Below are 17823 nucleotides of genomic sequence, written 5' to 3' on the forward strand. Positions count from 1 at the left end.
TGTTTATTTCATTATATTATATCTTTGTGTTATGGGTTATAGGATTATTCTTATTCCTCTATAGTCCTGTGTCAAGTCCACGTCTCTGTGTTATGTTTCCTGTTTTACTTTGAACGTCTGTGTCTCATGTTAATGTTTCTAAATTTGTGATTTAGAAATAATCTTAGTTTTGAGTCTGTACTTTTGGGTCCTCCTTGCCATCACTACTCCCTACACACAGCCTCTACATCACACTGTCAGGGTCTGTGGTTGATTAATAAGTCGGAGTGGAGTAAAGGCATGTAAGGCTGCAACTGTGCTTCCTGGTCCCAACTCTGGACAATCATGTTTTTGACGGTTTAACAGGTCTGACCAGATTTCTAGAAAGGAGAGCTGCGCCATCCAAAGTGGGATGGATTCCATCTCTGCTAACAGGTTGTCCCCAGAAAAATTCCTCACTGATCAAAAAAAAAAAAAAAAAAGCCCACAATGAATATATATATATATATATATTTGCATTTACTGGATATTTATTGATTTTTCCTTCAAATTACATATTTGTTTTCCAGTGCAGTTCAATAGTTTGAGTACTTAGTGTTGTGGCGCAGACACGAGGTAGACGAGGAACAGCCTGATCATCATCCTGCTCCTGAGAGCTCCAAAATATGTTTCTTTAAATCAGATTGATTAAGACTGCAGGATATACCATTGGCAGTATTTGTGTTACAATTTTGTTAGAATTACACAATACTCCTGAAAATGAATGAAAGATTTAGAAATTATAAAATAAAGATTGTACACCATTATTACCTCAAATATAGATATGTACGTAACAAGTGCAGATAATGAACTGCTGGGATACATTTTAGTGTTCAGTGCAAGTTTAAAGGAATTCTTCATTTTTATACCAAAGTTTAGCTCCGACGCCTGGTGCCACCATCACATTAGAGCAGGAGTAAAGTGCACATAAATAATAAAGACGTGGAGCTGATAATCAGAAGAAAGATCTTTACAGAATAAAAAATTATTAATCAGTTTTATTCATCACTCGAGCACATGGGCATTAGTTTGTATAAAAGACAACTTAAATGTGGCGGCAAAGTAAAACTGTTTGCAAAAAAGCAGCTACCTGTGCACGGGTGCGTAGTTATTCATGTTATTCATCTGCAAGTCGTCTGGCAAAAATCTTGTCAAGTCTGGGGTACGTATATAATCATAAACAAATGTACAGTACACACTATGAGTCAGAATTCATGATAAAAATGCTGCCCCTCAACGATCAAAACGATATGGCACACATTACACAACTAGCTTAGTTTTCTTGGCAGTGGTACACTAAAGTCACCCTTAGTTGGCAGTAAACCCGCCCAAACGTCACCACTGAGCTCTAGATAACCAATTGAGGCAGAATCAAGTCAAAGATTAGCAGGCACAGCTTTAAGCGTGTAAAGTCGGAAGGTTGAGGCTTGTTCACATTCATTTGTGTCCATCACATCATGTCGATCAAGTCAAACTCTCTACAGGAAGAGTTGGAGACAAAAGGCGAGGCTGAGGAGATGGAAGAAGACAAAGATGAAGGAGTGAGCAGGACGACCCCCGCTGCTTTGTGATACCACAGTTGTGGTGGTGTTGGAGGCTGGAGACAAGAGTGTCCCCAGTGTCTTCGTCAGGAAGGCATCAAAGGTGCTCAGTCTGGTGAAGGTCATGACTGAGCTTCGTCTCCTCCTGGCAGAGGAGCTCGGAGCTGTTAACACGACCGTCTGGAACCAAGAGCCGCTCTGCTTACACATCAGCGGGCCGCCAGAATCACCCTGAACAGACGGAAAGGGTCAGTTATTATATATTTTATATATAGTTATTAATCTTATATTTCATATTAGATTATTATTATTATTATTATATTATATTATTCTATGTACGATGGTTAAAATGCCCCAATCGTAACCATTGAGTATAGGTTGCAATGGAAATATTAAGCCGTCTGCACATAATTCACTGTGAGTTTTTGTTTCTCCCACACGCTGTGAATGTATCATTAATATTATCAATTGGTGGTTGTAGCTGAGATTCAGAGGTTTCTGTGGATAAACACATGCCAATATTTATATAAATAAACTTGACTGCACAGAGGTTTAAACTGCAGCTAAGCCCCTTTGCTCACGACACCGGGGAGCTTGGCCTCAAGACATATCACAATATTTATGGTGAATCACAATATAGCCAAAAAATATCACAATATTATATTTTCCTCGTATCGCCCTAGTCGGAGCATTTCAGGATTCATTTTGTTTTGAAGGTGCTCTTCAAATCTGACCACTCAGCTTTCATATTGAAATGGGCACCTAATTTACATATTTTCTAAACTTTAGATCATCGGGACATAAAATCTGCATGTACACAGTCATCAGTAAGAGCTGCTAAAAACACTTTAAAATCTTCCAGCTAAAGGTTTAAAACATCTTAAAGAGTTTAATTCAGTTTCTGAACATTTGGAAAAATCAGAGAACTTAGTTTAAAGCTTCTGAAAAGCATCTAAATCCAAGGTCCAGAACAAACATGTCAGCAGACAGTGTGTTATAAGAAGAAGAATCCAGTCATTTACCTGCTGCAGTGCAAACACGTCTGTACAGATGCTCCCACTCGATGATGAGTTCCCACAGTTTACCACCGAGGTCTGAAACTGCTGCATAACTTCCTCAGCTAACATTATGAAAGATAAGAAAATCCTGATGTTTGACTAAAGAAACTGTAAGTGCAGTGGTCCACATGTGTAATCTGAGAGATGGACTGGTGCAGAGTCTGGGCAGAACTCTGTCAGCCTTCATGTTGCTGACTCACCTCCTCCTCTTCCAGGACTCCAACCGGCCGCCCAGCACGCCAAGCCCTCGGCGAAGGTTCTCCCGTTGTCCAAGCAGATGGGCTGGATGTAGTCGGTCAGGGTGGGCTGGGCCGATAGACGGAGGATGGCTATGTTGGTCCCGGTCGTGTTGCTCAGAGTGATATTAGTCACATTCAGCGTCACCTCAAAGGGGTTGGATCCATTTAGCGTCAGACGCCCCAACACGACAGTCCACTCGGACGCTACAGGGGAGCTGTGGGAGGAACGAAGCACCCAAACATAATCTTCATCAGCAACAAGATCTACACCTTTACACTCAACTTCATGGGACCCAAGTTTTACAGATTTGAACTTGTTACGTCCACCTGTAATGGCTCTGTTGCACCTCCCCACCTTTCTTGAAGCATAATTGACAAACACAAGCTGGGGAGAACATGAGCCCATATAGAAGGGAGCATTCCTGACATCAGTGTCATCCATGCAGAACTGACGTTAAGTCAGCATGAAATACTGACTTAAAGAAAGTGGGGGTGGAAGTGCAATACAAAGGTGCTTGCTGATTCGTAGCAACTGTGTATAGACTAGTGCTTAATGTATACTTTTGCTCTATTTTGGGCCTAAAATGTAGCCTATGCATGTGGCCCGCATCATTGCTATCATTCATACTCATGTATGGAGAGTCTGAGTGGTTTGGTAATGTTGCTGCTGAAATACTAGCTTTTAATGGAGTTTGTTGATTCTCTTCCACTGGGAAGAAAAAGTAACCGAAAATGCATAGGAGAAAACAAAGGTAGCAAACGAGCCAATCACAGTCATTCCAGTCTGAGTGAAAGCATAATCATATTTCTATGGAGGTGTACATCAGGTTATGCTGTAAAATATGATATACCTACAGACTACATTTAACACAGAAGTATAAGTGGTCCTTAGAGCAGGACATCATAAAACACTACCTGTATAAACGCTAATTTTTCGGGAGACAGACGCTATCTCTACTTTTAAGATTAGGCTTAAAACTTTCATATGATGTCATATGATTGTTGGGTTTTTCTCTATGTCTACTGTACAATATGAAGCGCCTTGAGGCGACTTTTGTTGTGATTTGGCGCTATATAAATAAAATTGAATTGAATTGAATTAATTTATACCATGGATTAATTCAGTGTTTTTTTTACATGTGTTTTACAAGAAAAATGTAAAATGTAAAAATGCAAATTCTCATGAACATTGAACAATGGTCGCATTGCATAATTATGACTAAGGAACTGACCTCCCAGCCCAGGGGTCAGCAACCTGCGGCTCTTTAGTCCTTATTAATAAGAAACATTGGTTCTCTCCCCCAGTTTAAATCCCAACTCAAAACTTATCTGTTCAAATCTGCATATTCACTGTGAATCCACTGTTTGTTAATTTTATCTCGTGCTTTCGTTTTATTGTTCTTATTTTGTCATTGTCTTACTATGTGTTTTATCCTATTGTAAAGTGTCCTTGGGTGACTTGAAAAGGCGCTCATAAATAAAATGTATTATTATTATTATTAATATTATTATTATAATGTGTGGTTTGTGAAAGTAAATTAGTATTTAGCTGAAGTGTATTTTATTTATGTTAGTTCTTTTTTAACTTGTGGTTCTAAATTGGAAGATTATTGTGATATTGAAATATAAAAATTTAATTATATTTTAATATTTTTTCATCGCTCAAAATAAGCGTACCCGCTGAAAAGCCGTGCACTTATCGAGACTTTCAACCCCAGGTAGGCCAATTATGGATCTTCAGATCTACATTATGTCAGCAGCTGTTCTCCACCGTGAACTTGCCACGGACCCGGCTCTGGAGGACTCAGGGTCCGTGCAGTGTGGACTATTGTAGTATTATTATTATTGTTGTTATTATTATTATTATCATTCTTATTATTATTACTTGGTGTATATGTGTGCACTGTTCCGCTGTCTGGGGTTTTGTTCCATGTGCCTATGTATAGGGAGGTGTGTATATGTGTGTGGGTGTGTGCAGTAGCGGTTTTTGATACGGGCGACACGGGCGGTTGTCCGGGGCGGCATTGTGGTTGGGGGGCGGCATCACGGGCATCGGCAAAAAAAAACAAACAAAGTTGCTCGTACCCATGCTGCCCCGACGTCAGCCAGCGCATATTGGGAATGTCGTAGGCACCGATCGGTTTTCTTTCGCCCATTTGCTGGGAGTAAGGGCGCCCTCCGTTTGCGAGGTGCGCCTGCTGCTTGCAGTACAGGGAGGAGAGGGCGGGGCAGCGGGGGATTCTCTGACTGGCTGGAGCAGCGTCTAATAACCAACTCGCAAATAAAAACAAACCAACAAACACGAAAAAACCAGACATTATGATACAGACTTATAATTTGCACTGATGTTTTTTCGAAATTCTATACGCGAAAAATGAGCGCGAGAGCCCTCGGTGCGCCTGCGCGCTGCTGAAGTCAAAGTAAACTTTATTGTCATCTCTGCTACATACAGTCCAGTATATAGAGAGACGAGACGACGAGGCTCCAGTTACAGCACTGCAAATAAACAAACAATAAATATAAGAAGAGTAAGAAAATAAATATACACTTTAGGACTCGGGGTAAAGGGATCAATAACAATTTAAAATTTATAATTTACAGTTTGATGATTTAAAGTCTCACACACAACCTGTCGAAAGGGGAGGGAGACCTGCTGCTTCCAAATAGAGCACATTTCATTCATAATGTTGTAAATCCAAGCTCATTATGTATTCATGATTTGAATCCTGGGTTGTGCAAAATCCCAGAAATGAACCCTAGACAAAGTGAATCTGTGAACTAAGCTAAGGTGGAGGTCTGTTAGGTTAAGTTGTGGTGATCCAAGAGTTGAGGGATGGGTGTTCATACTGGAGTGCAAAATTAAAACCAATGCAAGGTGGACAAGAAAAGTTCAAAGCCATCAGGTGCTCAGTTTAGAAAAAAGAGAAAAGAAGGGGGGGGGGGGCGCCAAAGGGAGTGTTTTCCCAGGGCGCCGAACAGGCTAGGACCACCACTGGGTGTGTGCATGGTTGTGGCTGTAACCAGGAGGCCTGTGGATGACTGGCCACGCCCAAGGAGGATGGTTCCTCTGTCTGATCCACCCTTTTCTCTTCATGTGATTCAAAATGCTTAAAAACTCTGAAATTGCTCAGTTTGAGACTTCATAACAAGACTCAACTTATTAATGAGTTGTATCATCATCTAACCCATTGGTTCCCAAACATTTTGTGCTGGGCCCCCCTTTGTTTCACAAGAAAAATGTTCGTGGTCCCCCACCACCTAAACATTATTATTTGTATCCCACTGTAACTTTACTGTCTAAAGAGCTAACATGTCAGGAGTAGTAGTCTTGAACCTGAATCTGTGTCTGGAAACAGAGTCAGGTTCTAGACTCTGGTTAGATAAGAGTCTTCAACCCCAACGGCAACTCACCTTGAGAAACAGTTGGCGTTGCTCAGCACTGAGTCCAAGGCCACCAGAGTCCCACCACACACATGACTTCCGTTCTTCTGCAGGCTCGCCATCCACGGCCACGAGCCGGCTGTCGCCATTGAGGTTCCTCCCAAAATGCCAGAATTCTTCGGAGCTTGTCCACAGAACACCGCTGAGGAGAAAAACCAGAGGAAGATACAAAGAAATGTTAAAATCTTTAACTATCATTTCAGGTCAGCAAGTTTAGACTTTATCAAAGCACACAAGTTCATCCTAGGATGGTTTTAGAGCTAAAGAAACCACTTGGGTGTGAGGTGAAACACTTTTAAAAAACAAACCATTTTTATTTAATGTTAAAAAATTGCATTTATCACTTGAGAAAATGTGATTTTTGCCTGTGAATACTATCAGTTAAAATTCTTTTTCTTTTTCTTTTTTTTTTTTGTCTGTCCCATTTGGTTCTTTAGCCGTCAGAATTGTTGTCTGAAAACCAACAAGGATACCCAATGGATTTACTTTGCCAAATGGACCATCACGGCCTTGCCGTATTGGTCCATTTGATCAACCTTTGTTGTTATTATTTATTTTATTTTATTTTCAGTTGTTACAGACGGGACAGAGATGACTGAGGGATAGGAAAGGGAGAAAGAAAGATGAAGGAAAAGAAAAACAGAAGGGAAGAGAGACAGTGAGAAAGGACACTTAAAAAGAGAAAGAAAAATCTCCTGAATCACCTGTTGAGAGAAAAAGAAGGGAATTTTAAAAGTAACCTTCCCAACACTGGAGACTGACTTTATAATGAGCTACAAAGAGAGGTGCTTGGGTGATGTCACAGTGCGTGACTCAGAAGCTGTGAATGATATCAGAGGTCAGGAAAAGGCTGTGAATTAGGGAAGCTGCCTTCTGATCATTAAGCAAAGCAACCCTCTGGTTGGCAAGTACTGAACTCTCTTGTGCTATCGAGAAAGCTAAGCTTCAAGGACCAATGCAAAAACAAGGGCTTCTCCACTGTGAAGGCCCCCTCGCTTCCTTCCTTCATCTGGTTCTTAAATCGAAAATGCCTTAGGACTGTGCCTTCTCTTTATATTTTGTGATTTTCATTTATTACATTGCGTGTGCAAATTTTTATTTCATTCCAGTGTCTCATAATATGACTGTTAAGTAAACTTGTAAACTGAAGTAAACACAACTCGGTATCAGCTGGTTGGAATCAAATAAAATAGTGATCAGTACATTTCTGATTTTAGGCGTGGTGGTTGTTGTAAGATTTGTGGTTTTTGTATTGGTATCCGTGGTGGTAGCTACAGAGGTGATGGTTTTAGGGTTGGTGCTTAACATACGTTTGCTGGTGGTGGTAGTAGGGGTGGTGGTTGGCACTGGTGGCAGTCCTGTGCAGGTGACACTGAGGTCACTGTTGGTCCCAGTGGACGTGAACGTCATGAAGCCCGGCTGGTTGGAGGAGATCTGGCTGTTGATCCAGGTCTGGTACTGGGATACTCTGGCGTAGACTCCTGGAAAATTGGGCCTGGCACAACCATTCCCAAAACTGACGACTCCCGCCTGAATCCAGCGACCGTTCTGCTTGCTCACCATTGGACCTCCTGAATCCCCCTTTGAGAGCAGAAACATTTACTGTTAGCTGAGGAGAAGAAACTGTAGAAGGTGAAATGTGCCAAACAGGTAACAACAATCACCTGACAGGAGTCCTTTCCTCCTGCACTTAACCCGGCACAGATCATGTTGTCAGTGATTTCTCCCACTCCATAGTTACAGTTACACTTCCTGTTTCCTACAACAGGAACCTCCACCTCCATCAGGTTTTGTGGAGAAGGAAGCGAAACTGAAGGGACCCCAAAAAAGTCAGGTTAATGAGACGTGATTGATTAAATGCATTCAAAGGAGGGCTCTACCAAACTTAAAAACAAAGTGCAGTCATGTGTGCAAACAAAGACGGGGGAGACATGTTTATCTCCTGTGCTGTTCCACTGGCTGACAGTTGGTGGCAGTAAAACACAAAGAAATGTGAAAATGTGTCAACAAAGGCTAACATGCAAACTGTATTAAAAAGTGTCACAGTCCCAAGGTTCTTTACCGTAAAGGTTTATTATTAAAGTTTTTTATTGTTTACTGTATTTCTGTTTGTTAATATTATTTTTTTAGTTTGGAGTGTTTCTCTCTGTGTGTTGTGTGTAAATCTGACTATTTGTTAGCTTCATCCTGAAATGGAAAAAGTACTACCAAAATAGTTTCTTTTCTTTTTTTTCTTTTTTTTCTTTTTTTACCTTTTATTGTTTATTTTATTTTTTATTTTCACTTGCTAGATATGGGACAGACTTGAATGAGGAAAAGAAAGAGTGAGAAAAAAACAGCGGGGAAGATGGGCGGGGATAAAGGGCAAAAAACAAAAACCAACAAAATAAGCAGACAAAAAATACATCTATCAATCACCTGGATCACCTGTTGATAAAGAAAAAAGAAAACAAGCAGAAAAAAACGAGAGCAATAGAATAAACAACATCACGATGATCTATGTGAATATAACAGTAAATACTAAATATTAAACATTATTGTGCAGCACGTGAGACCGACAGCGCACAGTGTGCTTTGAGGTAGGAGCCAAAAAGGGTGTAGTTTGTGTGTGTGAGCACCCGTGTGTACACCTGTGAGCATGAACGCACTTGTATTTAAAAGGTTCCTTCATGTAATGATCTGCTAGAGGGTGTGGGGGGGCCACAGCCCCGTCCTCCAGGGCATGAAGCAGGTATGGAGGAGATCAAGACTCCAGACATCCAGAGGCCCCCAGAACACAAGAGACCAAGGAAGACCAACAGAGGGGCAGCCGCGCCACTATCCCAGAAAGAGCTGAGGAGAGTCCCAAATGAGGGGTCACTCAGCAGCCGCGGAGCAGAAGCCAGGGGGGGTTGCAGTTACGTGCCCGGGAGCTCCGCCGGCAGCCAGCTGTGCCAGAGTGACCGAGCCCAAGGACGAGAGGCCGAGGGCACCCCACCCCCGAAGGGGCCCGAGCGAGCCCCAGGCCCCAGGCCCCGACAAGCAGCCACCAAGGAGTGAGCTGGTGTGTACCTGGACGCCCATCCCCGGACACAAAGAACCACCAACGCACCGATGTCTTTTTGATGCATTTCCACAGACCTTGAACTTACATAAGAATTTTATTGCTCGATTTATTTCTAAAATGGTACATTATAGTCATCATTACTTAAAAAAATGATCAGGTGTCTTTATGACCCACCTCCACTTCCTATAGTGCCCCAGCCAGTGACCCAGCTGTTAACACCGCTGTAGAAGGTGCTGTCTGAAGCTGCCAGGCAGACGGGAGAAATGTAGCTGGTGAAATTCACCGGAGAGGAGAGCTGCAGGAGGCAGATGTCGTTGTTGTTGGTAACAGAGTTGTAGTTTGGATGGTTGATGATCTTTGTTACTGTCCGAGACACTGCATTGGGATTAGATCCCTCTAGACTCTGACGGCCCAGATTCACAGTCAGACCATTTACAGTACTGCTGAGATCATCAGGAGAGACACAAACAGTGCACAGTTATTGTGATTGTTATAGGCGAGAAAACATAAATAAAGTTTTACTTTGCAGTGTCTTTAAATCTTGTTTAGTGTGCAGCTTCACTCTCATTACTCACGTTTGAAAGCAGTGAGCAGCAGTCAGCACCCACTGACTGTTAATGAGGGATCCTCCACAGAAGTGGAACCCAGATGTTTGCAGACTGACCTGCCAGGGCCAGCTGCCAACAGGAGCCACCTGTCCTCCTACAATCCTGGTGTTGAGCTTTGGCTGACCACAAACTGAAGACAGACATTAAAACACAGAGTGAGCATTACTGTATGAGCTGTAAACTCTCAGCATTACAAACTGCTGAGTGAGGACACAGTGATCCTGGGAGTCTACAGTTCACTCACAAACTAATATTCATATGAAACTAAAGATTTATTACACATAAAACTAAATCATTACACCAAGAAACTTTATCTTACCATCCAGCTGTGACTCAGACTCTGAAACACAGAAAAGGAACAATTTTAAAACAAAACATCTCCATTCATCTGTCTGTGATTAGTTCACTGTCTGTAATAATAGTGGGAAAGTCTGGTTTGCTAGAAGCACATTGTGTTAAAAATTAAGCCAAGACTTGCAGTTCCTAAACATCCACCAGAGTGTGCAGTAGTGAGTCATTAGAACCAAACCGACCACCATTAATGTTGCTATTGTTGTGTACATCTTTTATATACATACATTTTATATACATGAAGGGGGTTTTATTTGCCTCCAGGGGCGCTAGAGGGATACAGGTTTTTGACTCAGCAAGATGAAAACACTGATGAGCTGCCAATGATGGTCCACACAGAGAAATACTGGACACACACTGTGTGTTGTACGACTAATGCTTCATGCTTGACCCCAACACAGTCCTCGCCCTCCATAGTTACTCCATCGTTCATTAGAAAATGGTTTTCTAAGATATTTACTGAGACAGCCTGTTCTGCTTCTGGAGATTCACCTTCCTCATCAATGTTTTGCAATCATAGCGAGATGTGGCGCTATCTCAGGACGCGACCAACTTCCTGCTTGCCGTCACGAAGGAAACCTGTCATCACACCTCAGATTATTTGCATTTATCTACAAAAATTCAGAGTTCAAACATCTTTTCAAAACATCTCCTCAGCCTTAATTAATCTCACAAATAGATAATCAGTAACAATCAGCCACAAGAACCTTTACTCCACCACTTCACTAAAAAATGTCAGATTTATGCTGAAAGCTCTACAAACGCGTCCGCTGTGTTTACACAGCACTGCAGCATGCCGTTCCATTGTTGCGCTTTCTCACCTTTAGTCTGTTTGTCCTCTGTCATTCTGCTTTTTTTCCATCTCTTTCCCTGCCCTGCCAAACCGCCGCAGTAGGTGACTGCCGCACCCTGACCCTGGTTCTCCTGGAGAGTTTGTCCTCTTAGTTTTTAACTTTAGCAGCGTTTTAAAGACCGTGATCGTTATAGTCTTTACTTTGCAGTACAAAGTGCCGTAAGGTGACTGTTGTTATTTGGTGTTCTATCAAGACACCAAATCAGTTTCTAAGTCTGAGTTTAATCTTTTCAACACTTCAATCTGTTAAAATCTTACTACAATTATTATACCTAATATAATGACTTCTTCCATTCATGTGTAATAAAAGCATCTTAACATGATGTCAAGGTGTGAAACTGACAAATTTACTTCCTTTAGTCTGTCTCATGTCTTTGCCTGCAGTTCACATTGAATCTACTTTATTATTGTTGGATCATCTCCAGAAACATGCAGTTTAATTTGTGAGAGTATCTTCCAAACCACAAAGCAGAGAATACTTTCAAGGAAACAATCTTTACTCCAATAAGAAGAAAAGACGTCATGTGACCGCAAGCTGTCTTCTAACTCCATTATCACATCCCGAAACACCCAGTATGTACATGTGCTGGAATCAGATCATTAATGTGAATAATAAGCTGTACAGATAACAAATCTCATGTTATGAGAGGTGATTTATATCCTCAGGCTGTACAGCACAAAGGCGTCACAGTTCACTAGAACCACAACTAAAGGTGAAAAAAAAAAACTATTTCACAGAACGAACAATAAAACTGAAAAATCTTTGAGCCCAAATACTTGGTTGACATCTACAGATGACTCTGAGCGAAGTGTTTGTGCTGGAATACCTGCTCTGAACTTCTTAAATATTACAGCTGATTAATATCACCCATGTCACTGGAATTTTAAACACTAACTGTGATATGAAACAAAGAAAAACCATTAAAATAAAATGAAGGTTAAAAAGTGGTTAAAAGTTAAAATAAAATAAAGCAGCTCTAATAACTGTGATACAGACGCTGATTGGTGGAGAGCAGTTCAGCCTCTCAGCTGCTTCCCAAACCAAACAGATCGTCACATTAATCTGTTTCAGCTTTCATAATCAAGATAAAGATGAACCTAAAACACAACACCGGTCCTCCTTTTCCTGCAGTGTCACTTTAAAGTGAAGCGATGTGCTCCTGAGTGTTTTCACCCTCTGAGTCGTACCTGATGCAGGTGTGTGCAGACAGCTCTTACCTTGGGTCAGGAGCATCAGCCCAGCAGCCAAACACATCACTTTGTAGAAAGCCATCGCTGTAAGATCCATACCTCCAGACCTGCTGAGGCATAAATAACCTTCCTCTCTCCTCCTCCTCTCTGTCTGCATTAAGCACACCTCTCTCTGACACGCCCAACACTTCCCTGCAGCTCACCTGATCCACCTCACATCAGACACGCTGTATTAAACAGGAATTTCAGGTTTCAGGCATCAATCTTGAACTTGTTTATTAATGATTCACTTTTTTTGGATTAATTATCCATTTCACATGAGGAAACCAATGTCCTGCTACAGACTGAAGCATTTTTCCTTTACCTGAGGACCTGTTCTCAGATATCATTCATTTGCAGTTTCATCACAGAAAAATATCCCCTCAGCAGGATTTCATTTACAAATGTCTGCAGGGAAAGTAGGTCCAATTATAGGAAATCTTTCTTTTGAAAATAGCCTGCACTGAAGGCGCCTTTAGTCAACATCACGGACGTCACAAAAGAGTATTTTACTACATGACATATAATCTCTTTCATTGGCTGCTCTTTACCTCATTGGAAATCTTAGTCTTAGTGGAAAGTTGGCTACCAAGAACCAATCTTACAAGGAAACAAGAAGTAAAGGCTGCGGTATGCCAAACACAATAAGTGGCAACAGATCTGATGATGACTCATCACTCATCATGTATGTACAGAGGTCAGGAGAAAGGTACAGCAGTGAGTGTTTAAATCCAGAATTCAAAATCCTGCTCCTCACATACAAGGTCTTAAATAATCAGACCCCATCTTATCTTAATGACCTTGTAGTACCATATCACCCTATTAGAGCACTTCGCTCTCGCTCTGCAGGCCTACTTGTTGTTCCTAGAGTATTTAAAAGTAGAATGGGAGGCAGAGCCTTCAGTTTTCAAACTGACTGGTGTCATGGCAGGGTGTATGTCAACCAGATGTGGGCCAGGTCTGGCAATGATGGCACTGTTTATGTTCCTATTTTCCTATTTTAGTTAGAAGACCCAAATGCCATGTTGCAATACTATACTGCTATGGTAGCCAATGCTTCAGATGCAGGTTTGACAGGTTTGTGATTTTGCACTTTATCCAAAACCTAGTGAGGGTTTACTCATCTTTGCAATCAGGTGGCTGTAACTCAGGAGGTAGAGCAGCTCACCAACTGGTCAGAAGGTTAGTGGTTGATCCCTGGCTCCTTCAGTCTACATGTCAAGAGTATGAATGTATATGAATGTAGTTAGGAAGCACTCAGTGTGATTGGGTGAATGTGGCATGTTGTATAGAGCACATCGAGTAATCCCGGAGACTAGAAAAGAGAGAAAACTAGAAACCTATATAAGAGTCAGTCCATTCAATGTCTGAACAGAGTTTTGTCATGTCACTTTTGCATGTTCCAGCATATGTTTTTATTACATCGCTTGATTAAGGTTCACATTTGGCTGACATCTGGGGCCAGAGCCAAAACTGTTCTGGGCCAGCAGTGTATCTGCAACTGGCCCGTAGCTGCACACAACTTACACATGGCCCACATACCGCAAAGAATGACAGCCCTTTGGTGGCCCAGACCAGGTTTGCCAGAGGTAATCTACATATGGGCCAGCACAGGACCACCAGTGTGTCTGCAACTGGGCTTGTGCTGGCCCTTTGGTGGCCCAAATCTGGGCCACCAGTCTTTGCGGTATGTGGGCCATGTGTAAGCACATTGTGTGGGCCAGATCTGGACCATACCAATTTTGCTTTGTGGGTAAGCTTTCCTTTTTGCTAAAGCGTATAGTTACCGCTGGATCAGGTGACCCTGAATCCTCCCTTGGTTATTCAATTCAATTCAATTCAATTTTATTTATATAGCGCCAAATCACAACAAAAGTCGCCTCAAGGCGCTTTATATTGTACAGTAGATCGCACAATAATAAATACAGAGAAAAACCCAACAATCATATGACCCCCTATGAGCAAGCACTTTGGCGACAGTGGGAAGGAAAAACTCCCTTTTAACAGGAAGAAACCTCCAGCAGAACCAGGCTCAGGGAGGGGCGGGGCCATCTGCTGCCACCGGTTGGGGTGAGAGAAGGAAGACAGGAAAAAGACATGCTGTGGAAGAGAGACAGAGATTAATAACAGATATGATTCGATGCAAAGAGGTCTGTTAACACATAGTGAGTGAGAAAGGTGACTGGAAAGGAAAAACTCAATGCATCATGGGAATCCCCAGCAGCCTACGTCTATTGCAGCATAACTAAGGGAGGATTCAGGGTCACCTGGTCCAGCCCTAACTATATGCTTTAGCAAAAAGGAAAGTTTGAAGCCTAATCTTAAAAGTAGAGATAGTGTCTGTCTCCTGAATCCAAACTGGAAGCTGGTTCCACAGAAGAGGGGCCTGAAAACTGAAGGCTCTGCCTCCCATTCTACTTTTAAATACTCTAGGAACAACAAGTAAGCCTGCAGAGCGAGAGCGAAGTGCTCTAATAGGGTGATATGGTACTACAAGGTCATTAAGATAAGATGGGGCCTGATTATTTAAGACCTTGTATGTGAGGAGCAGGATTTTGAATTCAATTCTGGATTTAACAGGAAGCCAATGAAGGGAAGCCAAAACAGGAGAAATCTGCTCTCTCTTTCTAGTCCCTGTCAGGACTCTTGCTGCAGCATTTTGGATTAAATGAAGGCTTTTCAGCGAGTTTTTAGGACATCCTGCAATAGGTGTAGACTGCTAGGGGATTCCCATGATACATTTTGTTTATACACTTCTGTGCATTGAAACATTACTTATTATTAATCTCTGGCTCTTCCACCTCATGTCGATCTCACGTGCTGCACAATAATGTTTAATATTTAGTATTTACTGTCATATTCCCATATATCATTGTGATCTTGTTTATTACTCTCGTTTTCTTCTGCTTGCTTTCTTTTTTCTTTCTCAACAGGTGATCCAGGTGATCGATATATGTATTTTTTGTCTGCTTATTCTGTTGGTTTTTGTTTTTTGCCCTTTTTCCCCGTCCCTCTTCTCAGGTTTTTTTCTTTCCCTCTTTCTTTCTCCACGTTCTCTCCTCCAGTGAAGTCTGTCCCGTATTCAGCAAGTGAAAATAAAATAAACAATAAAAGGTGAATCAAATGGACCATTACGGCAAGGCTGGGATGGTCCATTTGGTAAAGTAAATCCGTTGGGCATCTTTCTTCGCCTTTAGACAATAATTCTGATGGCAAAAGAACCAAACGGGACAGGTTAAAAAAAAAAAGAAAAAAAAAAAAGAAACATTACTTATTATTAATCTCTGGCTCTTCCACCTCATGTCTTTATCCTGTCTTCCAAATTAAATACTATCGGTCATAGATCAGCCTCTCCAGAGTCCGGACCTCAAATTTGCTGAAGCAGTGTGGCATCATCCTGACAGAGAACAGAACAAAAGGCAGAAACATCCAAAGAGCACTGACTGTCCTTCAAGACACCTGGAGAACGGTTCCTGAGGGTCCTCACAGAGCTGACAGGGAGCTCAGAAACAACTTGGTCACACCAAATATTCACATTCATGTCACAACTGTACAAACTCTGCATATAGTCTATCATTTAATCATCTATAGCATGTATTTGACATTTTCCTCCATTATAAGAATTAAAAGGAGGTGGCTCAGAACTTTTGCACAGTACTGTACCCTTCAGTTTTTCCACAACCAGCTTTGCAAAGCCAGCATACATGCCTGAGGGATCAGTGTGGTAACTGTATTTTTTTGATGACACATTTCAAATACTCAACGCTGCTTCACTTAATGTGGTTTAAGATAAGATGACCTTTATTAGTCCCACAGGTGGGAAATTTGTTTTGTTACAGCAAAAGTGCAAAGTTATGTAGCAGAAATTAGAAAACTCTGGAATGCAATAAAATACAATACAATAAAATAAAATAAAATAAAATAATATATACAATAGAATAAAATAGAAATACAAATGCTATATACAACTGAGTAGGAAAATACAAAAACACAACTTCGTCAGAAGAAGAATTGCTTGTCTTGTTGCACATGTGTGGATGTGTGTGTTTGATCAGTTGAAGTCTTTGTTGTGGAGTCTGACAGCAGTGGGGAGGAAAGACCTGCGAAATCTCTCCGTCCCACACCGTGGGTGCCGCAGTCTCCCACTGAAGGAGCTGCTCAGTGCTGTCACAGTCTCATGCATGGGGTGGGAGATGTTGTCCAACAGGGATGACAGCTTAGCCACCATTCTCCTGTCACTCACCACCTCCACTGGGTCCAGAGGGCCTCCTCGAACAGAGCTGGCCCTTCGGATCAGCCTGTTCAGTCTCTTCCTGTCCCCAGCAGAGATGCTGCCACCCCAGCAGACCACACCATAAAAGATGGCTGAGGCCACCACAGAGTCATAGAAGGTCTTCAGGAGTGGGCCCTCCACTTGCCGTGCCGTGAAGTCTTTGGCACTGGAACAACACAGGAGGTTTTCCAGAGCTGTGGGACTCTCCCCAGCCTCAGGCTCAGGTTGAAGAGGTGCTCCATCACCCCACACAGTTGGTCTGCGCAGGACCTGATGACCCTCGAGCTGATGCCATCTGGACCCGCTGCCTTCTTGGCTTTAATCCTCCTCAGTTCCCTCCTAACCTGAGTGGTTGAGAGAGACAGGCTGGAGCCTTGTGTTGAGTGTGTATTGGATGCTGTTGTTGGGGGTGGGGAGGGGTGAGCAGGGTGAATAGAGGAGGTGTGAAGTGTCTGAGGTGTCAGAGGTGGAACAGCAGCAGTGGGGGTGGGTAAGTCTGCAGCCGATGTTGGAGACCAGAGGTGGGACCAAGTCATTGTTTTGCAAGTCTCAAGTAAGTCCCAAGTCTTTATCCTCAAGTCACAAGTCAAGTCTCAAGTAAAGTCAAGCAAGTCAGAGTCAAGTCGCAAGTCAAGACAGACAACTTTCAAGTCAAGTCCCAAGTCCGAAACTTTGAATTTCAAGTCCTTTCAAGTCTTTTTTTTAACCCTCTGGGGTCCCGGGTATAAATGGCCGTTCTTGACTACTTTTGATTTTACTTCTATATTTCACTTTTAAAATATGTTTTTCTTGCCTTGTTTGGTATCATTATTTTCAGCACAACCTCAAATATCTGAAATTTGAGTTATTTTTTCATTTTGGTATACTATATTAGCACAGTTGATCTAAATTCAGACAAAAATTCAGAATCCGAGTAGAAAAAGTTATATTTTTTTACATGTTTAACGAATCATTTTCATAACTTGAAATGCAAATAGAAATTGTACATTTCTAAAAATTATGCACAAGTTTTGCAAACAACAAAGTTATATGGTACTATTTACCTAAAAATGCAGCCAAGGCCTCAGGTATTTTTTTATATAACCATTTAAATCTATTTACAGAACAATCAGGTGTGCTGCATCAAATAAGAAGGCACACAAATTATTTGTGCCAGTCCAAAAAT

General features: G+C 41.8%; 1 protein-coding gene across 1 annotated transcript; it reads right to left on the reverse strand.

The window, feature by feature from the left end:
• Positions 1-970: 970 nt before the first annotated feature.
• LOC116316865 (transmembrane protease serine 9-like) lies at positions 971-12509 on the reverse strand. Its single transcript, XM_039611012.1, has 10 exons — positions 12374-12509; positions 10271-10291; positions 9919-10081; positions 9518-9786; positions 7962-8107; positions 7608-7878; positions 6268-6439; positions 2818-3071; positions 2582-2679; positions 971-1790 (listed from the first exon to the last, which is right to left on the reverse strand). The coding sequence occupies exons 1-10, from the start codon at positions 12501-12503 to the stop codon at positions 1497-1499; spliced, it is 1818 nt and encodes a 605-aa protein (XP_039466946.1). The 5' UTR covers positions 12504-12509; the 3' UTR covers positions 971-1496.
• Between the last annotated feature and the right edge of the window lie 5314 nt (positions 12510-17823).

This window comes from Oreochromis aureus, linkage group 4 (genome assembly GCF_013358895.1).
Source record: "Oreochromis aureus strain Israel breed Guangdong linkage group 4, ZZ_aureus, whole genome shotgun sequence".
Taxonomy (NCBI): Eukaryota; Metazoa; Chordata; class Actinopteri; order Cichliformes; family Cichlidae; genus Oreochromis; species Oreochromis aureus.

Coding starts and splice junctions, on each gene's coding strand:
- LOC116316865 (XM_039611012.1), bottom strand. CDS start 12,503: ATGCAGACAGAGAGGAGGAGGAGAGAGGAAGGTTATTTATGCCTCAGC. Junction 2,680..2,817: donor GAGTCCTGGAAGAGGAGGAG/GTGAGTCAGCAA, acceptor TCATAATGTTAG/CTGAGGAAGTTATGCAGCAG. Junction 1,791..2,581: donor ACGTGTTTGCACTGCAGCAG/GTAAATGACTGG, acceptor CCGTCTGTTCAG/GGTGATTCTGGCGGCCCGCT.